This window comes from Mesoplodon mirus (genome assembly GCF_964341445.2).
Source record: "Mesoplodon mirus genome assembly, chromosome: 15".
Taxonomy (NCBI): Eukaryota; Metazoa; Chordata; class Mammalia; order Artiodactyla; family Ziphiidae; genus Mesoplodon; species Mesoplodon mirus.
This window is the reverse complement of record NC_138991.1, coordinates 1,928,011-1,954,256: the sequence shown is the minus strand read 5'-3', so window position 1 is coordinate 1,954,256 and position 26,246 is coordinate 1,928,011. Positions and strand designations below refer to the sequence as shown.

At 52.6% G+C, this 26,246-nt stretch overlaps 1 protein-coding gene across 1 annotated transcript in view; it reads right to left on the bottom strand.

The window, feature by feature from the left end:
- Positions 1–6,456: 6,456 nt before the first annotated feature.
- TAF4 (TATA-box binding protein associated factor 4) overlaps positions 6,457–26,246 on the bottom strand; it is a 71,760-nt gene continuing 51,970 nt past the window's right edge. Inside the window, exons 10-15 of the mRNA XM_082643958.1 lie at positions 24,970–25,139; positions 24,529–24,659; positions 23,565–23,690; positions 23,064–23,120; positions 22,510–22,629; positions 6,457–7,940 (exon numbers count right to left, since the gene is read on the bottom strand). Coding sequence (XP_082500084.1) covers positions 7,773–7,940; positions 22,510–22,629; positions 23,064–23,120; positions 23,565–23,690; positions 24,529–24,659; positions 24,970–25,139 — 772 coding nt within the window. The 3' untranslated portion in view covers positions 6,457–7,772. The remainder of the gene's footprint in view (positions 7,941–22,509; positions 22,630–23,063; positions 23,121–23,564; positions 23,691–24,528; positions 24,660–24,969; positions 25,140–26,246) is intronic.

Here is a 26,246-nt window from a genome sequence, read left to right as displayed (position 1 = left end):
GTTGGGGGGCCTTTGGTCCTTCCCCAAACTCCTGGGCGCCAGTTCTCAGGGCTGGGCTAGATGTGCAGGCCTAGTTGAATTGACAAGTGAAATTCTTGTCACCACCCTGCCCCAACACGTCCAAAAAAGGCTCAGTGCTGGCCTTCAGGCATGGCTGGATCCAAGTGCTCCAAGAACACCACTCTTTAGTGTTCTGTGTTGGCCTCACTTTCAGCCAAGCTCTCGAGAAGCAGCAGTCTAGGTGGCCCTAGGCAGAAAAGCTGACCTCCTACCAGCCCCCGAACACGTACAGCTCCTTTCTGTGGAGTGCCTGCATCCCTCCCCTCCCCTCACACACCCGGTGCCCCCACTCCTTGCACCCTCTCTCTTCCTTAGTATGCCCCACCCTGCCACCACTGCTGCAGCAGCCACCACCGCCTGTCCCCCAGGGGTATAGATATGCTCCCGCATCTCCTCCTTCCACCTCCCCTCCCCACACAGCCTCTCCCAAGGTTACATACGGCCTGATCCCCATGCCCATCCCCTCCCCCCACTCAGCACAATCCCAACTGCAGGCCCCCCTGGCTCCCTTGGGCAGCTGCTCACCCCTCTCTGGCACCCCTTGTCCCCAGCCTGATGACTAGCCTTGTCCTGGCCCCGAACCCTTCACGTGGCACCCCAGGGACTTTGCAGCCACACAAACTTTGCCACACGCCCCCTGCCCTGGACGACACTTCCAGACGCTGTGGGACTCTCCCTGGCCTCCCCCTGCCGCCGGCTCCGCACCTCAGCCCAAGCACCAGCCTCCATTCACCGGAACTGCGGGTCCCCCGCCCCTCATCTGTCCAGCACCAGGACGTGTCCACCTCCCTCCCAGCCACCGCCACCTACACCCTCCTCCTGGCCACATCCTATCCAAGCCAGTCCCCACCTAGAAACATAGCTTCATTTTTTATCCATCTTCACTTATTCCTGCACCTTTACTGAGACACTGCGGATGCACGGTAAACTGCCCGTATTTCCAGCGTGCCATCTGAAATGTTCCGACACTTGCACGCGCCACCACAATCAAGGTCACAAACATCCCAGGACCTCAAAGATTCCTCGCACCCTTTGCAGGACTCCCCCCACCCCCCAGGCTACCCCAACACTCTACATAAAGGGAACCCCACGGGGCCCTCTGGCCAGGCTGCGTTCCCTCATCATCACCCCCATCACCCCGAGACTCATCGTGGCACCGAGCGGCCCCTCCCTGTAGGAACAGGCCAACATATCCCTTCACCTGTAGAGAGACAGTTAGGGTTCCTCCAGTCTTTAGCCATTTGAGATAAAGCTGCTATGAAAACACGTGTACAATCTTTGCACAGACGGCTCTTCCATTTCTCTTGGGTGAGAGCCCAGGAGTGCGTTGGCAGGGTGTGGGAGTGGACGTGGTCATAACACACATCTCACTTCTGAAGAAATTGCCCAGGGCCGTGCATCCTGCAGCCCCGCAGCTCCCGGGTCCTCATCCTCCCGGCACTTGGCACGGCCAGTCTTTTCCTGATGGCATCTCACTGTGCTTCTAATTTCCAAACAAGCAGACGAAGTGTGCTTGCCTTCCTCCCCAGCTGCACCAGCAGGAGAAGCCCTGTCCCCCCCAACACACACAACACACACCTCTGCCCAGGCTGCGGCCTCCGCTACGCCCTGCCACCCGGTGGGCTCCTGGCCACCTCTTCCAGCCCAAGTCTGACCCACTCTGTGACGGCGCCTGGCCCTCTCGCTGGCACTTGCTGAACAAATACATTTTAGAAAAGAACTAGATCTGTGCAGGCCTGTTCTCCTCGAAAACGGAGAGATCCTGGCAGTTAGGATTTAAAGCCTGATGCAACCGCCTCAATAAGCAGCTAAATTTGTTTCTAAGTAGGAATGTGACTTGTTTCCCTTGTGAGTCTCTGAAGGAAACAGGACACGTCCCCTTGGGCTGGTCCTTCCTGGACCAGGTGACCCAGGTGAGGCCAGAACGACCTGGAGGACAGACAGGCTGCCAGCCTGTCGCTGTGGAAGGGGAGCTCGGAAAGGCTGCTTACGGACTGGGGCTAAGAGCACACCTCCACCGTGAGAGCACGCACTGGTTGAGCACTTGCTGTATGCAAGGCATGAAGGCTACGCAGGACTCAAAGGGGTCCCCAAAGCTGCTCAGATCGACAGAACACGAGACCAGAACAGCTGCCTTGTGGCCTCGGCTACCGGAACGGGCAGGGCTGAGGGACGCTGGGTGGACTGTTGTTTCTTTTAGATGAAGTTTTTTTTGTTTTTTAATTTTTTTTAATGCTTTATTTGTTCAGCTGTAATAAGTCATTTTAAGACCTCTGTGTTCTCAGAGATGTTTTCTTTCTTTCCCTTTCTTCTCTCTCTCTCTCCCCCTCCCCCGCCCCCAGGCTACGTTGGGTCTTCGTTGCTGCACACGGGCTTCCTCTAGTTGCAGCGAGCACAGGCTACTCTTCGTTGCAGTGCGCGGGCTTCTCATTGCGGTGGCTTCTCTTGTTGCGGAGCACGGGCTCTAGGCGCACGGGCTTTGGTAGTTGTGGCACGCAGGCTCAGTAGTTGTGGCTTGCGGGCTCTAGAGCGCAGGCTCAGTAGTTGTGGCTCACGGGCTTAGTTGCTCCGCGGCATGTGGGATCTTCCCGGACCAGGGCTCGAACCCGCGTCCCCTGCACTGGCAGGTGGATTCTTAACCACTGCACCACCAGGGAAGTCCTCTTTTAGATAAAAGTTTACACTTGGAGACCACAGCTGTGACAGAAGGGAAAACAAGTGACTGTGGATAATCACAAGATCTGCCTTGATAACAGCATTCCCAGAAGATCACAAGCTGTCGCCTACTTAGCACACCTATCCCGAGACGCTCGCGTGCCTTCCCGCGTGGCACCAGGTCACCTGCCCAGGTGGAGCTGAGGCCCCACCCAGGGGGTCCGACGCTCAGCTCTGGAGTCTTTCCCCCACGCTCTCCTGAGGTACACTTTACACACGCCAGAACACACAGATCTTCCCTGTCAGCCTAACCTTTCACGTGTGTTCACACCCATGTGACCACCGCCCGGATCCCGACGGCACTTCCATCAGCCCAGAGGGCCTGGGGCCCCTCCAGCCTGGGGAACGCGCTCGGACGCCCGTCTCAGCCGGGAGTTCTGCCCGTTCTCGAGCTACAGGCAAACGAACAGGGTCGGGTGAGTGGGGGCTTCTGCAGCGGGCTTCTCCCAGTGTCATTCTCAGGAAACTCGTGGGTACGTAACTGACCGCATCATCAGTGCGTTCCTCTTACTCCCAGGTAGTAGTTCACTGAATAAATACCCCCCGGTTTGCCTGCACTCACCGCCCGATGGACACGTGGGCCGTCCCCATTTCACTCCATCAACGAGCAGCGCCTCAGTGAGCATCCTTGCAAGGCCTCTCGGGAGGACAAGGCACCCATTTCCCTGAGTAGATGCAGAGGGGTGGAACTGCGGGGTCACGCGTGTTGACGTTAGCAGGTGTGACACGGTCTCCCGAGTGGTTCCGCCACGTTACACACTGACAGCCTGTGTGAAGCTCCACCCACACACAACACCGTCAACCTTTATCATCTGAGCCAACGTGGGCGAGTGGTGGAATCTCACCGTGGTTTTGTGTTTCTCCAATGACCCGTAACGATGAGCCTTTTCATTTGCCTGTTGGCTCACGGGCAGACCCTCCATAAAGCACCTGTTCAAGTTTCTCGCACGTCCTTTACCGAGTTGTCTTCTGACTGCTGAGCCGTGGAATTCTTTGTATACTCTGGACACAAGTCCTGTGCCGGGCGTATACTTCGCAAATATTTTCTGGAAGTCTCTGGCTTGCCCTCTCACTGTCACAAGAGCACTTTTGATGAGAGAAAGTTTGTAACTTTAAAGTCCAATTTTCCAGTGTTTTCTCTGTGGTTTGTGCCTTCTATGCCCTTACAAATCCCTGCCCACTCCCACGTCATGACCATCTCCGATGTTTTCTCCCAGAAGCTTTGCAGTTTTAGCCCCCGTTTTCAGGTCTGTGATCCATCTCGAAGTGATGCCTGTGGTGTGAGGGCTCACGTTCCCCCGCACCACCCATAGGGCATCCCGTCACACCAGCAAAAACCTAGTGACCATAACACATGGATCCCTTTCTGGACTCTCTATTTCGTTCACGGATCCTGTCTTTACGCCAATACCATGCTGTCCTGATTACCGTAGCTCTACAGGAAGTCCTGAAATCCAGGGGTGGAAATGCTTCCGTTTTGTTCCAGGTCGTCTTGGCTGTTCTAAGTCCTCTGCAGGTTCATGTAAGTTTCTAGAATCAGATTGTCAGTTTCTATGAAAATTGCTGGGATTCTGACCGGGACAGCATTGAATCAGTTGAGACAGAACCACTGGGTCCCCTCCGTGGGTACAGCGAATCCCTTTAGGTCTCCTTTCATCTCTCTAATTTCAGTGTAAAGATATTAGACATCTTTAATTGTATGTATTCCCATGTATCCCAATGTTTCTGGTGGTGATGTTAATGCTATTTTTCTCACTGTCTAGCTTTTTGCTGCTGGCGTAAGGGATTACGGTTGATTCTGGATACTGACCTTGCACCCCAGAATCTTAGAAAACGCACAAGCACCGGAACCGCTTCAGCGCCGTGTGCGTGGATTCTTTCGGGATTTCTGTGCACTCGACTGTGTCGCCTAAGGGTCCTGCCCTCACCTTCCTCCTCTCCGAACTTCAGGCCTCATTTCTCTCTCTCGCCTTTCTGCCCGACTGGGACTGCAGTTCCCTGGGGAGTGGACGTGGTGAAAGCAGACGTCCTTGTCGTGGCCCTGGCCCATCCCCACAGCCCTCTACCCTGAGCCCACAGAGGTACGCGAATCGGTGCTAAGGTGCTGTGCTGAAACACTGAACAGCACCCGGCGCCCACAGGAGGGAGAAATAACGGACAAACGTGCGCCTCGAGGCTGCTGGCCACGCTTCTGCCAGGGATCATCCCCGGCGAGCATCACTCTGCGCCTCGGCGAGGACCCCGGCAGAACGACTGGGCCCGGGAGGACGTGCAGAGAAGCCGGAACCACAGCTCTCGCACCTGCAGAAACCCAGGCGCTGCCGCCCCTTACTGACTGACCTAGTTTATTTCAGGCCAAGAACTTAGTGAAAACAAAGTATTAGTCGTGACAGAAAGTCCAAGCATGACCTAATTAATCAACCGCCTTGGGCGTTTTCACGCAGGGGGAAGACTGGAAGTTGTGCCCTGGCACTCCCTGCTCAGGCTCTGAAAATTCAGATTTAGTTTCTTTCATCATCCAAAATCACAGGCATTACGGGTTGAACTGCAATCCCCCCCTCCCTAAAGAAAAAAAAACAAAAAACAAAACAAAGCTTATGCCGCGGTTGTGTGGCGGTCCTAACACTCCAGGACCTCAGAACGTGACCTCATTTGGACACAGGGTCTTCACAGAGGTCAAGTTCAAATGAGGTCACTAAGGACAGGCCCTCATCCAAACGACTGGTATCCTGTGAAAAGGAGGAACTCAGACACAAAGACAGATGCACACACGGAGAAAACGCCACGGAAAGGAGAAGGGGCGATGCTTCTACGCCCCAAGGAACATCCAAGATGCCCGCGACCACCAGAAGCCGGGGGGCCAGGGCACATCCTCCACCACCGCACTCGGAACCAACACGGCCCACACACCTGGGTCTCGACTTCAGCCTCCAGAACGGAGACGACCAAAACCTGTGGTCTCAGCCACCCGGTCCATGGTGCCCTGTCACAGCAGCCCCAGGCGACTGACGCAACAGGTACCAGAATGAGACCGTAACTCGTAAATAAGCCCACGGATCATGGGAGATCCAGCAAACTCGTCAAAATTAACGTGAAAGCCAGATGCCGAATCTCATCACACCAGCGACAGGGTCTGTGGCTCTCGAGAGGCCGAGTGCTGGTGGGGACTTAGGCGGCTAAACCTCTGACGGGGGGGCCCCTGGGGAGCTACGGTTCATCAAGGCCAGCCTGTCATGCTCACCACCAGATGGGGTGGGGCCTCCGGAGACCCCGCCCTCCCCATCCAGTTGCGGGGTCCACATCAGGGCTGGGGCCGCCCCCTCCCCGGATCTCCCCCACCCCTCGCCTTACCTTCCCTCTCCCAGGGGTACCCCTGTGCCTCTGCACGGACGGGAGCCCGGCGTCCACGCTGCGCAAGTCCATCTGTGTCTGACGTGGGGAGCCCCAGGCTGAGGGCAAGGCCTGAGCTCGGCTTCCGGGCCCTCGGACGCGACCCACCGGGTCCTACTCTGGAGCACGCAGGTCCTGTCCTTGGAGGTGAGGCTATTTCTACCAGATTCGCTGGGTTTTAGACACTGATTCTAATAAGTAGCTCATAAATACACACCTCAGCGGAACCAGAGCTGAATCTCTGGCAGCAGAATCTACAACTGGAAAACTGGGAAAAATAGGCAAAACAAATACAGATAAATTTGTTTTTAATAAAGGAGTTAATTTTCTTTCAATCCTATATAAAACAATAGCAATTAAAAACTTCATTTTTGAAAGTAAAATATTTACATATGAACAAGTAACTGTGCAAAATTTACATGAAAAAATGGAAAGACAGGGATTTCCTAAAAGACAAAATAAAAGGTGTAACAGTTTTCAGGCGTTGATAAAAAATACTGATCAGCATTCAGTTCACACGCGCGAATAAAGTCTAACGTGAGAATTCACACGGAGAAAGCCGAAGTATTTACAGTCATAAAAGTACTATCAATAGACAATTTAATACAATAACCTCTGAAAATATAAAGAACCAATTAGTATATTTGTAATAAAAAAATAGGTACAAAGAAGGGGCTTTTGCTCTGGACGTCTGTAAAGCGAGTCCACAGCTTGCATACAGCCTCTTAGCAAAATAATTATAGCTACATAGCCGTCCTCACGTTGTGTGCCAAAGGTTATGTACAATTACTGACAAAATACACCAACCAGTTTTCAACACTTGATTCACACTGAAACAGTCTTCTGATGATTCTTCTCAAGTCTGGTTTTATTTCCTCTAAGTTTTTTCACTTTTAGCTAAAAAACAGTGCAAGTAAAATAGATTTATGCTGAAAAGGTTTTCATTTCTTTTAACTTTACAGCTTTACAAACGATAGCAAATAAAATGCATTTGTACAGATGCTGACCACACATTCAGAAGGAGCCGCGTCGCCGGGCCCCCGCGAAGCAGAAAGGGATGAGCCCCAGGCGCAGGCAGACGGTGAGCTGCCTGCTCCCTGAGGGTCCTGAATGGAGGGCCGGGGACGGGAGGGAGATAAATAGTCTAAAAAAATCAGTTTGCTTTGCCAACTGACTCATACAAAAATAAAATAAATGAAATGAGGTCATCGGCTGTAGACACACACCTCCGCAGTAAGTTGGGTTGAACTAAACCAAATGCACAAACGATGTAGAAACCGCTATGAGGTGACAGAGGGCAGCTACGTATTTGCTAAACGATTCCATCAGTTTTTATATATGGCTTGTTTGGCAAGAAGGCCACTCGATCAAGATGAGTTAAGATTTACTTGTCCTTTAAGAGGACCCGCGGGCCTCTTGTTCTCTGTTACAGAAACGTGTTTTCCTTCATACTGAAGAGTTGACTTAGAAACAGGAATATAAAACTGTTCCATTGTAAAGAGGTGGCTGTTTTTTAAACAATATCCCATTTGCTTGTTACAAAAAGGCGTAATCTGCAAATATAGAAAAAGTCCCCAGGCGTCTCCGTCTAAGAGGCCGCGTCCATGCTACTTAAGGAATGCTTTGTAGAGCAACAGTGAATGGCTTGTCTCACGTTCATTTTCTAAACAAAATATGAGGTCCCTGAGGTTGACCCGCGTGATCCTTTGTCGCGTGAACTGTCTGGGGGTTCCGACGCCGGAACTGCCTGGGACCGCTGAGCCTGGGCCCGAGCCCTGGTGACGAGAAAGGAGAAGACAGCCGAGTTAGTGGTGCGCAGAGGTGGGCAGGGCCCTCGGCGCTGGAAGGAAGGGGCAGGACCGACTCACGTCTCCCTACACGTGTCCCGAGAAACCCTGGCTCCAGGGCTTCCCTGGTGGCGCAGTGGTTGAGAGTCCGCCTGCCGATGCGGGGGACACGGGTTCGTGCCGGGCCCGTGAGCCATGGCCGCTGAGCCTGCGCGTCCGGAGCCTGTGCTCCGCAACAGGAGAGGCCACAGCGGTGAGAGGCCCGCGTACCGCAAAAAAAAAAAAAAAAAAAAAAGAAAGAAACCCTGGCTCTGGAGGAAGCCAGGCCTACTGCTGGAGCTGAAGTGCTTTACGAGTCCCTAACGGGGAGGGCTGAGAGCAGGGGGCTCGCTGACCCTCCAGGACAGGTGCTCTCAGGCACGCGCTCGAGAACACTAACCCCGAGATTCCCCCCAGAGCTCAGACTCTGGCCCCTGGGGCACGAGGAAGGAAAAGGTGGCGGCTCCTGCCCCAAGGGGACGGCAGAACAGCTCCGGGGCTTGTGGCTGGCGTCCCCAACCTCCAGGCGTCCAGGGACTCAGGTGTGCTGACGCCGTGGCCGTGGCGGCCGAGACATCCCCGCTTTGCTGACAAAGGCACACTTCTCAAGGCCACAAGGTCTAGACTCCTGGGCTGGGCGGGCTGGTGGTGGTCGGCTGGCTGCGCCGAGGGCTCCACGGTCACCACGTCGTCCATGGCCTGGAGGGGGCTCCCTGCTTCCCCGGGGTTAAAGTGGCGGTTCGGCCGGCCTGGTCGGCCCGCGGGGGATCCAGGCGACGGCTGGGGCTCTGACGCCTGCCTGCTTGGCACAGGCGGGGTTCCGGGCGCTCTCCTGCCGCGTCGCCGCCCCTCGGCAGCAGCGTCCCATGGTTTCAGCACGTCACCACCTCCAACCGACACTCACAGGCGTGAACCCCGCAACTCCCCACCAGACAGTCCTCGGTCTTCCACTCGGAATGAACAGAGCGTCTGTATTCTGATGGTTAAAGTCGCTTGTGTATATTTCAAGCGCAAACCTTCCAGTGGTATTTTTACAGCATTTTCTCGAAGTTTAAGGTGGGAGCGATGAGCCCTATGATGCTGGAGGCGGCGGCAGCACAGCAAGCAGCCAGCAGGTGGCAGGTGAGGCTGGTCCCTCCTGGGCACTCAGGGCACGCAGGCGCTTCTTCCACCGTTAACCGCGTGTTCCTTATGCCCCCTTCAGACACCCTTAACCACCGGGGTCCCTCCTCCAGGCCAGTCCTCTGGTGACTACTTTTCCGTGTTTGGAACAACTATTTAGAGGTTTTCTTGGCAGTTTCCCCTGAGTCTCCATAACGGCCCTAAAGGAGCATTTTGTGAACGAGACAAACAGCGCCCCTGAAAAGGGGGTGATGAAAGCACGCAGTTGAGAGGAGCCAGGAGGAAAACGGGGTTCCGTCTCCGCAGCCGGGGAGCTGGCCTGCGCCGGGGGCCCTGCGGGCGTGAAGCCTCTGCACCACGGGGGAGCCTGCAGGCCAGGCTGAGGCCAGTGCCTGGCCAGACGGCTGGGGCGGGGCCGGTGGGGCCAGCGGGGCGGGTGGGAGCTCCTCCCAGCCTTGGGGGCAGAGCGGGTGGCGCCAGACCCTGGGGCTCGTGGAGAGCCAAGCGCTGCCTCAACCACGGCCAGGAGTCCTCTGTGACACAAGCTACAACTCTGGGCCACGGCTGATGTTCTTACTTTCAAAACAGTTCAATGGCCAAAACCAGCTGGGACAGGGGGAGGGCTCCCTTCAGGCACAGCATTTAAAGCTGAAGCTCAAGAAATCCCTGCAAGTAGTATTTTAATGAGATCTTTTTTAGAAGTCAGAAGTGCTTCCACACAATCCAGACGGGCAAGCGTTAGCACAGCCCACAGCCAGGGCTCCGGGGCCGGGACCACACGGGCCCCACTCCGCACGTCTCAGGCTCCGAAGGTCACGACGCTGCCACGCGTCACTGTTCTATGGACTTGAATAAGAAGCCTACGTGCTCACAGGCATCCTACTTGACAACTCAAATGACTTCTGATTTCATGGCGTGAGTGCTGTCCTTTGATCGTACTGCCCTTGGGGTGTCCTGGCCAGAGAAGGCGGTCACAAGAGCCCAGCGCCCAGCCTGTGGGCGCGAGGACCGGTCCGGCCCAGAGCCCCGTGCGGAAAGCCCGGGGAAGCGGCCCTCGGGCACGGCAGCCGAGCGGCCAGCAGTGACCTCAGGTGACAGAAAAATGCGGGGCAGGTGCCGGCGTCCACCTTCAACAACATTCACACTCCAGCAAAGAGGCTGACTCGGTGTGTTTTGTTTTGTATTTGCAGGCACTGGGGTTGAAACAAAGCGACCGTGGACACACGGTTTACATTCTCCCGGAGGCCAGCTTCCTCCCTGAAAGTGCTGTGTGACCATCATCACGTCCTGTCACAGGACTGCTGAGCGGATTCAGGAAAGGAGGCGGTTATCTCCTTTGAAGGCAATCTTTCCACTGTCAAAAACACCACAACCAACCTGACAGGCAACAAACACTCAAGGTGAAAACCAAATGGAAACCATCGCCTCCGTCCCAACCCCAGCTGGCTCGTGGGGTCACTCCGCTGGGGCCCCCAGGGCCGTGCACAACCAGCGGTGGCCGCCGGTGCAGCTTCAGACCTGCCGTGGCCGCTCGCCCAGTCGGCGGGGAGCACCAGCCCCTCGGGGACTGTCTCGGGGGGACTCGCACCACGGGGGCCTCGTTGCCACTCCCCCCAGAGCCCCCTTGACAACGGTGAGAGGTCTGTGCCCACGAGAGGGCACCTCTAACCCACGTGATGTCCCGGCGTCCCAGACGGCGAGTGACGAGGTCACGGTGTCAACAGCACAGGCCCCGCCGGCCTGCTGTGCCCCCCGCTTCGTGCCGGCGCGGTCCCCACACTCGTCCGTGAAACGGGGCCCACGCCCAGCACAGGCGGCTGGAGGGCGCTGTGAAAGGCGGCAGCGCGGAGCCCCTCGGGCACTCGGCTCAGAACAAGGGCCACACACAGGAGGCTGAAGACAAGCTCACCCCGGCACCTCCCATCGTCTCCCCAAGAACCGTCCAGAACAGGGAGGGAAACACAGACCTACCCAGGGCACGGCACCCGCACAACACGAGGATGAGGCCCGGGGCCCACAGTGCCTCCGCGAGGCCAAGCACCAGAGACAAGAGCAGGGAGGGGGGGTCCCCGCCAGAGCGGGCCTGGGGGGCCTAAGAGCGCACAGCTTCTGAGATGAGTCCTTTGAAACTGGGCAGCGGCAGCGGGCAAAGAAGTAAGGGGGGTGACTGCAGGGTCCAGCAGGCACAGGGCCTCGCCACCAGAGGACACTCAGCCCTCCTCACCCTCGGACAGACACCTGCGAAGCCACCGGGCTCTGCAGAACTGTCAGCAGAGGGCACCGTCGGATGGCGAGTCTTGTAAACACCCAAACCATGAAAATGCACATGAGGAAGACACGCAGGTCCACAAAGAACCACTGCAAAAAATCAGAAGATGAAACTCCACACGTATCAGAGACAAACTCAGTCTGGGAAAACAAGAAAACTGTAAGACAACGCTTTCAACAAAAAAATATATACTTCACATCTGAGGATATGAAAATCACCTTGAATCAAAACCTCAAAACTCAGGGGGAAAATGGATTGAAAACCAGAAAGAAATGAGAGTTGATCCGACACAAGAAAGAAATGAGAAAAAAGGACAAAACTATCTCAGAAATTAATATAAACTGTAAGGTGCTCAGGAGAGAAAAGACTCGAATAAAAATGTAGTAAGAGGCGAAGAAGAAAGGCAGAAAAACAAGAGAATAAAAATGAGACAAAGAAAAGAAATTAAAGGACCAGGAAAAAAAACAGGGGGAAAGGAAGCAACCAAAGGAGGAAACGTACTCAATCGTCAGAGCCCCCGGAGAAGGAAGACAAATGTGCGGGCAGAGGTTAATACTCAAAGTATAATCCAAGGAAACTTTCAAGAAACAGAAAAAAACAAACCTACACACTGAAAGGGCATGTGGGCACCTGGGAAAATTAACCCATAAAAATCAACTTCGACAAAGCCTCATAAAACTGTCAGCTTCCCAAGATAAAGAAAAGGCCTCCAGGTAAAAAGAGAAAATAAACCATCAAGACGAGAGAATTAATCTGGCATCAGGCTTTCCCAAACCAACACAGAAAGCAATGGAACAGCACTGAAAAATCACTGAAAGCAACCAACATTTTTATATCTAGTCTAACTGTCCTCCACACATCAAGGCCACAGAAAAACCGTTTCAACCTGCAAAACATCAGGGGACTCTGCACCTGAGCTTTGCGAAGGCTCAGCCACAGGCAGGGGTCGTCCCAACAAGGGAAGAGTGGGGAAACCCAGAAAAACGCAGAAATAAGCATTTATAATATATAAACGTGCAGCTGATGCTACAGCAGAGGTGAGGAAGAGGCTGGGAAACGTCAAGTGCTGTGACAAGGTAGAAATGACGTAACAAAGTACGAAAGGGAAGGGGACACAACAGGCTCCGGATGCAGTGTGGCCATCAGGGAGCCGAGGAGAACGCTGATGCAAGCCGAACAGGAAACACACGTGAAAACCTGGGGCTGAAGACACCCAGAAACGCTTACATACAAAAGTAACCACTAGAGCACAGTTACAAACCTTCCTAAACGCAAACAAAAATCTTAATTAAGGAGCAAAGAGTACACATCTCACCAAAACACACAGCAACTATAAAAAAAAACAAACACATCATCATAAAATACAGTGACCGAGTCAGAACCCACTTTGTCAGCCATATCAATACAGATGACGGGCTTAACTCACCCGTGACAGGAAAACGCTTTTCGACTGGACTCAGAAAATAAGTCCCCGCCATGTGCTCTACACAAGAGACATACCTAAAGGAAGGGCTACAAATCAAGCAGAATGGAGGTTTTCCAGGCTGATGCAAACAGGAGAGCACGGGTAACGGCCCTGACTGAGGACAAAGGAGACATCAAGCCCACTGGGCAAAGGCAGACACTTTTCAATGGTAAAAATCACAACTCATGGTGAACATGTAACACTTATGGATATTTATGTACCAAATAACACGGCAACCCCCATACAAAGCAAAAACTGCAGGAGATGCAAGGAGACAAAGACAGAAACACAAGGACTTCCCTGGCGGCTCAGTGGTTAAGAATCCACCTGCCAATGCAGGGGACACGGGTTCGATCCCTGGTCCGGGAAGATCCCACATGCCGTGGAGCAACTAAGCCCGTGCGCCACAACTACTGAGCCTGCGCTCTAGAGCCCGCGAGCCACAACTGCTGAGCCCACGTACCACAACTACTGAAGCCCGCATGCCCAGAGCCCGTGCTCCGCAACAAGAGAAGCCACTGCAGTGAGAAGCCCACGCACCGCAACGAAGAGCAGCCCCCGCTCGCCACAACTAGAGAAAGCCCGCGTGCAGCAACGAAGACCCAACACAGCCTAAAATAAACAATAAATAAATGAATTCATTAAAAAAACCACACACACTAACAATGGAAAGCTCTGGGACACCACATCCAGCACAAAACACATCACGTGGACAAAAATAAGCAAAGACACAGTGGGTGTAATCGGTAAGGTGCACCCCACATAACCCCAGCAAGTCCTACACCCTGCCTAAGGATACGCCTTGTTCTCAAGCAGCCACAGCACATTCACCGAAACTGAGCACCCCTGTTGCCCAACAGATCAGCAAAATTACAAACTGTGGCAACACACGCCGGGAGGCTGTGGTGAGACAGGCCCCTTCCTTCACCCCCGGCGGGTGAGAACTGGCACGACCCTCCAGAGGGCAGCCTGGCAATTCCTAACGAAACTACCGACCCACTTCCCTTCACCCCACAACAACACCCCCAAGAACACAGCACCGTCCGTGCACAAGGGAGGGGGTCGCCCAAGACACGTGGGTGCGGAGAAGCACCCCGCTTGCTGTGAAGAACGGGGAGCATCGCCACAAAACGGCATGGAGGGCACTCCAGAATGCGCGAAGTGAAAACGGCCCACTGCAGAGGGCGCCGACGTTATGCTCCCTCAAGAGAGGCGGAAATCGCAAAACACACGCTTGTGTCTGAGGGGGAGGAGACGGCACTGCTGGGTGCAGTCTTTTGTACAGCTCTGGCTCTGAGAACCCCCAAAGTAAACAACCAAACGCAAGCGGGAGCGGGGGGCCACACCGGAGGACAGACAGCAGCAGGAGAGCCCAGCCGTGCCACTCGGAGGGACACAGCCTGCTGCGGGGCGGCAGGAAAGGGCTCATCCAGGTAACTGGGCGGCGCTGAGCACGCGGGACTCGGGGGCGCTGCAGGGCTGCACACAGGGAGAACTGGGCAGACACGTGCTACTCTGGATAGTCAGCCACTTCCTTCTCACAGGGCTTGGCAGTTCTGGATCTCCTTTTTACCTGCAAAGTAGGGTGGGACAAACAGCAACCCCACCGTGACGATGAGAGTCAGGCCTCCCACATGGGACGCAGGACGGCTCGGAGGGCCTGTCACGTCAGGTTGGACCCACCGCCTTTGGTACAGACACAGAAAACACAGGTGGGGCGGTGCACGTATCCCCAGCTGTGCCCCCGAGGGGGCTGGAGCAGGACACCCAGGGGCCCGAGCACACCGGTGCCCAGACCTGGTCCCTACACACGCGTCCCAACAAGAAGAACCGCGGCCCTATGGAGAAACGGTCGATTCCACTGTTAGGGCAGGAAAAATATAAAGTAAGCCTGGAACACCTGTGACGTGAGAGAGTAAGAACCCTTCAGAAGGTGACAGGTTACATCAACAGGACAGAGGAGCCCAACTGAAGGGCTCGCGAGGGCCAAGCAGGGCTGGCAGAATTCCAACCAGCAAACGGGGGCCAGAGGAGGAGGAGAGCCTGTCACCCTGCGGTCACCGAACTAGGGAAGCAATGGCGCCCATGAGGAGAAACAGGAGGGCACGGTCCCTCAGCATTTCCCACAAGACACTTTCATTACAAAGGGACACAGATTTTCCAGCGGAGATGCCTGCGACCCCCCTAGAACCAAGTGTTCAAAGTGATCACTGGGGCTTCCCTGGTGGCACAGTGGTTGAGAGTCCGCCTGCCGATGCAGGGGACACGGGTTCGTGCCCCGGTCCGGGAAGATCCCACATGCTGCGGAGCGGCTGGGCCCGTGAGCCACGGCCGCTGAGCCTGCGCGTCCGGAGCCTGTGCTCCACAACGGGAGAGGCCACAACAGTGAGAGGTCTGCGTACCGGGAGAAAAAAAAAAAAAAAAAGTGATCACTCGCAGCGGGACACACAGACGTCACGTGCCTCCTGATACAACACACTGAGGACACGGTATCACTGGTGCGACATTCCAGCCACATTACATAACCTGGGTTTCATCAAGAGGAAACGTAAGATGAGCCCAAATTAAGAGACCTCCTACCAAATAACCGACACACACTCTTCAAAGTGTCAAGATCAGGAAAGACAGGCAAAGACAGAGGACCCGTCATAGACCAGAGAAGGCTACAGAGACATGGTGACCAAATACCAGGAGCGGTACTGGATGGGATCCTACATCTTCAGTGGAGAATGGTAACAATCAGATACAGAGAAAGCATTGGCAAAAGACATATCTGGTTAAAAAAAAAAACTCATCCAAACTATACAAAGAACTCCGAAAACTCAATAACAAGAAAACAACCCAATTTTTAAAATGGATCAACGATCTTAAAAGACCCCTCGCCAAAGAAGAAGCACATGAAGAGATGCTCCACATCATGCATCAGGGAAATGCAAATTAAAGCAATGAGATACCACTACACACCTATTAGGACGGCCACAATCCAGAACACCGACAACACCAGATGCTGGTGAGGATGTGGAGCAACAGGAACTCTCATTCATAACTGACGGGAACGCAACAAGGAGCAGCTACTTTGGAAGACAGTCTGGCAGTTTTTTACGAAACTAAACATACTCTCACCATACGAACCAGCAATTGTGCTCCTTGGTATTTACCCAAAGGAGCTGAAAACTCATGTCCATACAAAAGTCTGCACACGGGTATTTATAGCAGCTTTATTCACAGTGGCCAAAACTTGGAAGTAACCAAGATGTCCTTCAGCAGGTGACGGATAAATAAACTGTGGTGCATCCGGACAGTGGAATATTATTCAGCCTTGAAAAGAGAAATGAGGTACCAAGCCACGAGAGGACACGGAGGAACCTTAAATGCATTTAACTAAGTGAAAGAAGCCAGTCTGAAAAGGCTACAGACTGTATGATTCCAACTCTATGACATTCTGGAAAAGACAAAACTGTGGAGACAGTAAAAAGATCAGGGGTTGCCAGGGGCTGGGGGGAGGGAGGGATGACAGATGAAGCACAGAGGATGTTTAGGGCCGTGAAACTACCCTGTATTACACTGTAAAGGTGGAGACAGGCCAGCATACATCTGTCCAAACCCACAGAATGTGCAACACCAAGAGGGAACCCGGATGTAAACTGCGGACTCTGGTGGTGATGAAGTGTCCATGCAGGTTCATCGACTGTAACAAACGCAGCACCCGGTGGGGGGTGTGGATAATGCGGGAGGCTGTGCAGGTGCGAGGGGAGCGGCGGGGGGGGGGGGGGGCGCATGGGAACTCTCTGCACTTCCCACTCAATCTGGCTGTGAACCTAAAACTGCTCTAAAATATAAAGTGTTTCAACTTACAATTAAATTCTGAAAGATCAAATCAAATAAGGTCTCTAGTCAGTAGTATCACACCAATGATGTACATTAGGGTAAGCTGAGTGAGAGATATACGGGAACTCTCTTTATTCTTCGTGTAACTTTGCTGCAAGTCTAAAATTAGTCCACAATAAATTTTTTTTAAAGACACACCCTAAATAATCCTAAACTAAAAAAAAGAAAAAGAGAAATTAAGCCTTAGCTCTGATGAAGAAAGGCATATGAAGGACTTTTTAAATTCCAGATTTCGTATTAACTGTCACACATATAACTCACAAGTATCCCTGAAGACCAAGATCAGGCACAACCAGCAATGTACGAAGCCACGCCGCAGGGCCTCTGGTGACGTGCATCCCTCCCACCGTCTCCTCAAGGTGCCCCCTCACCCCACACTCCTCCCCACACTCACGCCCTCCCCGTCAGGCTGGAAATACGCACTCTTTTTCTCTTCTTTAGAAAACGCCTAAGGCAGAAGTTAACCAACATGCCTCTCCCACAAGCCCTCCCCTCCCAGCACGGGGACCCCAGCGGCCAGAGTGGTTCGGGGACTGGTTACATTGAGCCAAAAAAAAAAAAAAAACAAATATATTGAGAATAATGGGAACTCGTGTTCTCTTCTGTGAAGGGATTCGAAACTAAGGAAAGGAAGAAGACTAGAAGAAGCCCTGAGGTCCTAGACGAGAATCTCAGCATCAACTGGAACGCACAGGGTTGTTTTAGATACAGAAAGGGGCACGCATGCACACACACGCACTCACGCCTGTACACATAGATACGTTCCGGGCTCTGACCGCTGGGGGCCTGGAGCAGGGACCCCCGTGGCGATCAGCACACACCGTGCTCAGATACTGGTCTCTAAATACCACCCTCCACCGCAAGGAAGCAGGCTCCTGGGCGCCACTGCGGGCGAGGGCAGGGGCAGCACCAGAGGCACCTGGACACCTCTCACGCTGACAGGACGAGGGCAACGTTTCCAAAGGACATAGGACACAGCTTGAAGAAGCTTCCACTGACCAAATCTAGAAGTAACGAGAGCACTGATTACAACCCTCTGAATACAGCAGGAATCCATGCGTCCATACACAGTGATGAACGAATGCGTGAATGAATGAGGACGGAGGGAGGGAGGGAGGGAGGGAAGCTCTTCTTCACGGCAGAAGGCACCCAGTAAACGTGGAAGGCGTGATGGAAACACAGCATCCTAATCTGGCCCCCGGCCTGGCGGTCCTGACGCAAGGGCAGTCGTGCAAGGGTGCTACGGCCGGTGAGGTGTGATGGGAACAGGGCACCTGCGTGACCCTGCAGTGCCTTCTTACACAACACTAATAAGTGCTAAGGGACTGACTGACCACACAGTGGAGAAAGCTGCTTTCTCAGCCAGGCAACTTAACCAGGTGATCAAGGCTAAGATCACCTAGTGATGCCAAGGGTCATCCTACAGAACAGGAGACCTGCCCTCTTCAACACTGTCAGGGACGGGAAGACTGGGAAGAGGTCCACGCCACAAGCTAGCTGGACACCACACATGCCTGGATCAAAGAGAAACCAGGACAGGCGGTGAAGTGGGAGCAGGTCTGGGGACCCTGGGCATCAGGGCTGATTTCCCGACGCGGGGGGTGGGGGTAGTGGTAACACAAGAGAACGTCCAGCGTTGTCAGCATCTAGGGGCGATGGAACGTCCCACACGCACGCTTGTGTGTGTAAAGAGGGGGTGACGAGGGCTTCCCTGGTGGCACAGTGGTTGGGAGTCCGCCTGCCGATGCAGGGGACACAGGTTCGCGCCCCGGTCCGGGAAGATCCCACATGCCGCGGAGCGGCTGGGCCTGTGAGCCATGGCCGCTGAGCCTGCGCGTTCGGAGCCTGTGCTCCGCAACGGGAGAGGCCACAACAGTGAGAGGCCCGTGTACCGCAAAAAAAAAAGAGGGGGTGATGAAATTAAGGTGGTAAAATGTTCAGAATTGAGAGTCTGAATGGAGTTTTTTTATAGTTCTTACAACTTCTCTATAGGTTTGAAACTACTCTAAATCTAAAGAAAAACATTTTGAACAACATTAATCAGTATATTCTGGGAAGAAGATGCCAGAGGCGTCAAAGTTTTTTTTAATCTTCCCAAAGGCCATATAAAACACAGAGCAACTAGAAAGCAAAACCAAATGCCAGCAGACAATATTTACAACCAAACCGGTGAAGATGAACCACGAGCAGCCACAAGCCTGTCTCAAAACTGTGCAGGAAAAGCAGTGGGGCACCTGCGAGGCCCGAAAGCCCCCAGGAGCCAGCGCGTGTGCACCAGGAGGAGTGGCAGGTTCACTGGAGAGCAGCAGCTACAGCCAGGAGTTCCCTCCTCTCAGCAGCAGCCTCGCCACTAGCAACTCTGCCTCCGACCTGCCAGGGCCCCGCAGCACAGGGCCCCGCAGCACAGGGCACCGCAGCACAGGGCCTCACACAGAAGAGAACCTGCGAGGAGTGGAATTAAAGCTGAGCAGGACAGGGACAATGGAGACAAAAAGGTCCAGGTAAGCGTCAGGGAGCAGCAGAGCCTGACATCTCAGACAGCAAGTTCGTCACCATGTGGAGACAATGGAAGAGGAGCTCAATGAAGCTGGCAAACCTTCAAACCACCTCCTCCTAAAGGCGCAAGACAGCAAAATTCACATAAACGTGAACCACAGAAAGGTCAAATCCCAGAGAAGCTGCCCTAGGAAAAAAAAGAGAATAAGGAGCAGAATAACATCCCTACAGATGATCAAAAACACCAAAAAGACATAATCAACAAGAGATCAAAACTGCTATATTCTATTTCCAAACAAGCTAAAGGCATTGAGAAAATGACAAAAAGCATGAAAGGATAACATAAATCAGAATCAGCGAAACTCAGAAATGAGGTGACAAAGTCAAGGAAAAATCAGAAACAAAAGAAAATTTCACTTGAGAAATGAAGACTACACTGAAAAGAACACAAGAGCAAATACACGCAACAACTGATACCTTAAGAAGGAATCAGGAGAGCGGGAAGGATCAACAGTATAGAACTTTTTAAAAGAGAGACTGAAAGGGTTAAAGAGAAAAGGACAAATCCTGACGGCAGACGTCTGAGTGACAGGAATCTCTGAAGAGGAAAACAAAAACAAAGAAAGCGTTAAAGAAAATGTTCCTGAATACAAAAAGGTTTAACTGCATGTTGAAAGAACACAACCTCTCCCTGAGAACGACAACCCAAGACAGCCGATTCCAAGTAAAGTGCTGGGCTTTAAGGGAAAAGAGTTCTGTGGGCATCTTTGGGCAGAAAGAACACATGAGAAACACACGAGAAATAAAATTAGACTATCATCAGACTGACAGCAACCTTTCATACCAGGAAAAAAATTATCTAATGTAACTACTTACTCAAGATAGATTCTCAAGGAAAGAAAATGTGAGCCACGGATTTTCTAGCTATCAAAACCGTCATGGACATGCACAAATATGGGGAACGCAGCCCCCATGAAACATTCCAAAAGAATCCAACAGAGAACGAGATTCAGAAAACCAAATGACTAAACAGACATCCACACAGACTTGTAATTAGCATTAAACATAAAGTTACTTATGGAACTAAGATGAAGGGTCCAGGGAGAGAGGACAGCATGAAACAGCCACGTGATGTAACCAAAACACACGCATGAGTGACAGTCCTCGCTGGAGTGCAGCCCATCCGACGCTCTCCCTCCCAGCATCCAGCCAAGTCGCCAAAGGCCCTTCCCTGGGAGTAAGGATCATACCCTACGGAAGACCCACCCCAACCAAGCCTAAAACCTGCACAGGGAAGGCAAGTCTGCAGGGTGAGCCCCACTGGGTGAGGGACCTCAGAAACATCATGGGATTTCCACAGACCCTACTGGACACCAAAGTGAGACACAAGACACACAAGTTCAGATGAGCAGCCAGGAGCTGAACTAAAACAAGTCAATACTCTTCAGAGGATGATGACATGTCATCCACAAAATCCAGCATCCAAGCAACAATGACTAGACATGCAGAGAGACAGGAAACCGTGACCCAGGATCAAAGGAAAAAGCAGTCGACAGAGACTGAACCGAGACATTCCCGATGTCGGACTTGGCAAAACCATTAGAGCAGCTTTTACAAATAGGTTCAAAGAATGTTGGGAAAATGTGGCCTCATTAAGTGAGCAGACAGGGAAATCTCAGCAAAGAATCAGCAGCCATAAAAAAGACTTAAGTGGAAATCCCAGAACTGCAGATACATCAACAAATGAAAACTTCACTGGACTGCAGAGCTGACTGGAGAAGACAGGGAATCTGAAGACAGATCAGTAGAAATGATCCAGTCCGAACAGAGAAAGAAGTGATTAAAGAACAAATACAGACTCAGAGACCCACAGGGCAATATCAAAAGATCTAACAGAGGTATAACTGGGAATCCCAATAGAAAAAGACTGAAACAGAGAAAGTTTTGAAGAAATGAAGGCCAAAGTGTTGCAAATTTGAGGAAAACTACTGACCTACAGATCCAAGAAGCTCAGAGAAGCCCAAGCAGAGTGACTAGCAAGAGGACCAAGTCTAAACACCGCACAGACGAACTTCTAAGAAGTAAGACGATCACCTCAAAACAGCTGGAGAAGTGACACACGTGACAGACAGGAAACCAGGACTGACATCACAGTGGGGCCCCGAATACGATGGAACAACGTCTTTAAGGACAGCGATGGTCACACGTTTACGGCTGTTTTCAGGTCTAAGAATAAGAGCTCTGCAATTTTGCAAAACACACTAGGAAATCTCCCATCTTTTTTGTGATCTGGAACAAGATAACATGTCTAAATGAGAACAGGAGTTTCCTTGGAAAAGAGAAAGAGACCAGCAGTTCAGACAGGATTCCAGGAGTAGAGGAAAAACGTGAAGCGTGGCTAGAATTCTTACGATCACTCCTCCCTGTCAGTCGGCCATTCTATAAAACCAAGTGACGTATGTCTGGATTTGCTCAGCTTATTCAGGAATATGAGAGAAAATTAACCTTAAGTTAAAAAAACAGAGCTGAAAGAAAAAAAACAAACTGTCAACATTCAGGGAAAACTTCATTCAAACTTTTGGGGGTGAAATACAACCACTTTCAGGTAAACAAAAGCTGCACGAATCCATCACCAGCAGATTGCACTAAAAGAAACGCTAAATGCTGTCCTTCAAGCCAAAGGGAAATACCGCACGCGGAAGCCTGGAACTTGAGGAGGAACGAAAAACACCAGAAACGGTAAATAAGCAGGTAAATATAAAAGACGATGTTTTCTTTCTTCCTGTGATTTACGTATAAAACAACTGGCAGTTTAAATAAAGAGTAACCATACTTTAAAGTTGGGTTTGTCATCACATATAAAGACACGACAGCAAACAAGACAAGAAACCAACAAAATCTGGACAAACAGAAACAGGCAACAACAACCCTCCTCCACGCTAACCCCACTACTCGGGGAGAACAGTCAGCCCCCCAGACGTCAGTCTTCTGACGGAATCTCCCCACATTCTCTTCAAAGTCAGTCAAAATCTCATCATGTTAAGCTACAGTGATCAAACTTCCTCAGGCAAAGAACTTCTTGCTCACATGATATCCACAAATAGGTTGATTTGAATATAAAGTATCGAATGTACCAAGAAAACAAGTATTCCAAGGGCGGTGAGACAACATGTGCGCGAACGAAGCCTGTTCTCGGCGTGCCTGACTCCCTGAAGAGGTGAGCGGGACGCAGGTGCCCCGAGGCCCTTCCAGCCCCCGTCCCTGCATCCGTGCGGTACCTCTGCTCCCGATCCCGGTCCCGGAGAGTCCACTTTCCTCTTTTTCCTGGGCCCGATGGCAGCTAGTGCTGTGAGGTTGGCATCTCGCTGCCTCATCTGTGCCAGTTCTTGTTGCTGCATCTTTGTTTTGAAAAGGAAACAGGGACTGTCATTTCACGCACATTTTTTATTACTACAAAAGTAATACATAGACACCAAAGGGTTTTCTAAATTTTCCTAAATGAAAATTTAATTTGACTGTTTTTTTTTTAAACAGTAAGCATATTTTGCAATCAGAAAAACAGTAAAGCAGTAGATGCTCATCTTAAAAAGCTCAGAAAATGTGAGCAAATTGTGAGAGTACAGAGACTGGATTGCACCAAATGAGAAATTACCTTGAAGTTTAAAAGCATAGGAAAACACTTTTGCAAACATCATAAATCGCTACAGGAAGGCCTACTGTGCAGAGCTACCATCGCTTTCTCAGCCTCTCTCTCTGTCCTGTTAGGTGCTGAGGTTGAATACAAACATATTTTCAAGTGTGCAGTGTAGATTCTTGGATTGAAAAAGCTTACCTCCTTTGCCTTCTGTTTCAACCTTAACTGTTCTGGATCTTCTTGTCTGGATCGAGACTATTTTCAAACAGGTAAAAAAGAAAGATAAGTTGTGACCTAAACATTCATCACCTGACAAACATGTTATCTTATTCGTGACGTAATGACATCTAAGTCACGTGACAGAATGCATTAAATTTTTAAACGTTTACAGCTAACAGACGAAAATTTATCATCATGAAAATCAATACCATTTGGACGTAAGAACCACGCCACGGTCTGATGTGACGGGAGGACGGTGGGCCGGGGCAGCCCGCGGGGCTCCGGGCTCGGTTAAGGGACCTGCCCCACACGCTGGGCGACCCGCTGAGGTCCGGAGGCTTCCCGCCCCGGCTCCGCTCCTAACCCCACGCACGTGTCATCGAGGCCAGCCCCAAACCCTGCTCCGGCTCCTCGAAACCCCAAGGGTGTCCGCAAGCGCCCAGGGTGGAGAGGGGACAACAGTGCAGCACGAGCACTTGCCTTTGCCGCCCGCATCAAGATCTCTCTCTCCTGTTCGTCCTTTCTCTGTTTCTCAATTTGATCGAGCTGTTCAAAAAATTTGAGCTGAGCCCGGACATCACTTGCCTGCTCGTATCTGTCATCATCCTAGAAAAAAGTGAAACGACTGTTTGTCACGAACTTGGGAACCCAGCCGGACAGTCGGCGCACCGCCTCCCGCCTCCCTCGGCCCACTCCCCAGGCGGGCGCGCAGACCCAAGCCCCTCTCGTCTCCAACAGACTCTGCTTCTGAAGTGCTCTGGACGCGCACACGCCGTCTCAGGTAAGTCATCCGGGGGCTCACAGGCAAGTTTCCACTTTATACGCTTTGGTATCATTTGACTTTTTAAAGTCACATTTAAAATTCTGTTCTAATAGCGTAGAAAGTATTTTTAAAGCAAAGTGGCTACAGGCTTGTACTTCAAACGCTGCTCAGACAGTGCCTGGCCGCTCCACGGTGCCCTTGAAAGAGGGTTTGCATGACTGAAGAGGAAGGCGGATTCTGCCTTGAACCTGCTGTGCGAGGCCGGGCTCCGGTGAGCTGGCCCTCCACAACACACGACAGGGCACCACTCTGAGTCACAGGAGCGCGGGTGAGCCAGAGCCCCTCGGGTCTGCAGGGACAGCTCGGGCCGCAGCTGCTAGGAACCCCCCACATGGAAACGGGCAGGGGGCTCCACCATCTCCAGAGCTGAAGATGACGCCTGCCCGGACCTAGAAGGCTGCCTCCCTAACCCGGAGGTCAGATACCCCACATCCTCCTTCCACAGCCCAGTGGATAGCGCCCAGAGCACCACAGGGCTGAAAGAAGTGGCATCTTCCCAAAATCTCATTCTGGGAAAAACTCAAAACAAGCTCAACACTCCGCCGCTTCCCCTGTGCCCTCCAGGCAGCACCAGACCCGGGAGGGGCGACAGGGCATCCCCTCCAGGAAACAGCGGGTTACCTTGTAAGAGAAGTTCTTTTGCTGAGCCGTTTCTGATATCTTTTCTACAAGGTTCTGCAGCCTCTGTTGCGTGGCGTGTGACACGTAACTCACCACGTCTGGGTGTAACTCTGTTATGCCGTGTTTCTTACCTGGGGAACAGGTGACATTTCACAATCACTGAAGCTCTTTTCTTTCCTTCGCTGTTCTTCCCTTATCCCCCAGTTACCGCTTTGTGCAACCTGAGGGTCGGGGGTGGTCTACACCTGCTTCAACTACCTGAGAACGTCACCGCCAACCCCATGGAGAGCACAACCCTGGCAAAACAGGTGACAAGGGACAAGGGGTGTCCCCCCCAAGCCCAGGACAGCTCCGCACTGAGCACCGCAGTCGTGGTCCACACCAAGCCCACGCGTGGAGGCCGGACGTCCCAGGGCCGGTAGGAGACAGGGCCATCCATACCTATTTCTAATATTCTTCTCTGCAGAGGCGCTGGGAGGAGGAAGGTCTCGTCTTTGCAGGACCGCGTCAGGGTACCCACTAACTCAGAGTTTGTAGCCAATATTCTCGCACTTTCTTCCGAGAGGTTCACGCCAGCCATCGACGCTACGTCATTGATGTCATCGTCGTCCCTTCAAGTAAGAAGAGGAGGCGGGTCTACCTGAAGGAGGGCCGCCAAGGAGGCACATGCGGGTGGCCCCAACTCAGCGGGCAGAGGGGCGGCTCCCCTGCACTGTCACCTGAGCACGAAGGCGGTCGCCTGCAAGCGCATCTGTTCTTGTAAAGAAGACCCACCCAAAGGTACGGCAGAATGGGAGTCTTCGCACACAGATGTCAATGCCAAGTTCACAGAGAGCACAGCACCTACTCACTGCTTCAAGGAGTTCGTTCTGTGAAACCTTTTCTAAATGATCTCACAGCATTAATTTATTTTTAATACGATCACAAACTCTCAGAAAAGCTGGAAGAACAGTACAAAGGAAAGTCCGTGAATCACTTGAGGATGAGCGGCCAACCTGACACCCACCCCCTGGGACATGGCAGTGTGGCTCCCTGTGGACAGAGGCACCCCCTATGGAACCGGGGTGGGGGTGGCCTTTGAAAGCCGGCCACGAGCCACGCCCAGACCCCCAGGTTTGGCTAACGGTCCCTACAGCATCTCCCACAGCAAAGGGTCCAGCTCAGAACCACGAGCTGCGTTTTGCTGTCACGTCTCTGCAGCCCCTCCCTGACTCTCGTGCCCGACACCTCGAAGGTCACAGGGCAGCTGTTCTACAGCACGTCCCCGTTTTCCCTCTGACGGACGTCCCTTTGTGACGAGACGCGGGCAATGCACCTTTGGCAGGAATTTCACACGAGTCACGGGGCCTTGCTCACCCTGCACACGGAGCTCCAGCGCAGGGGGGCCCTGCCCGGCTTCCCTGCTGTCGGGGCGCCCCTCCCTCCCTGTGTAGTTAAGAGGACCTCGGGGGAGGTGGTCTGAGACTGCAAATCCCGATCCCCTAAACCACCCGGGTACTCGTTTCTAGGGGCTCGGGTTCCTGTCTTACCCAGCAGGTACAATGTCACTACAGACACGGCTGGCGGGAGGGGGCCACTTGGGGGCTTCCGGGAACCCTGGCCCTTGAGCACTGCTCTCTGACCAAACAACGGCACTAACTCGTCCTGCGCCCTCCCGACTCCGGCCTGGAATCAGCAGCCCCTAAGGCACCCTGGTCACTGCGGTGGAAGCGGGTTTA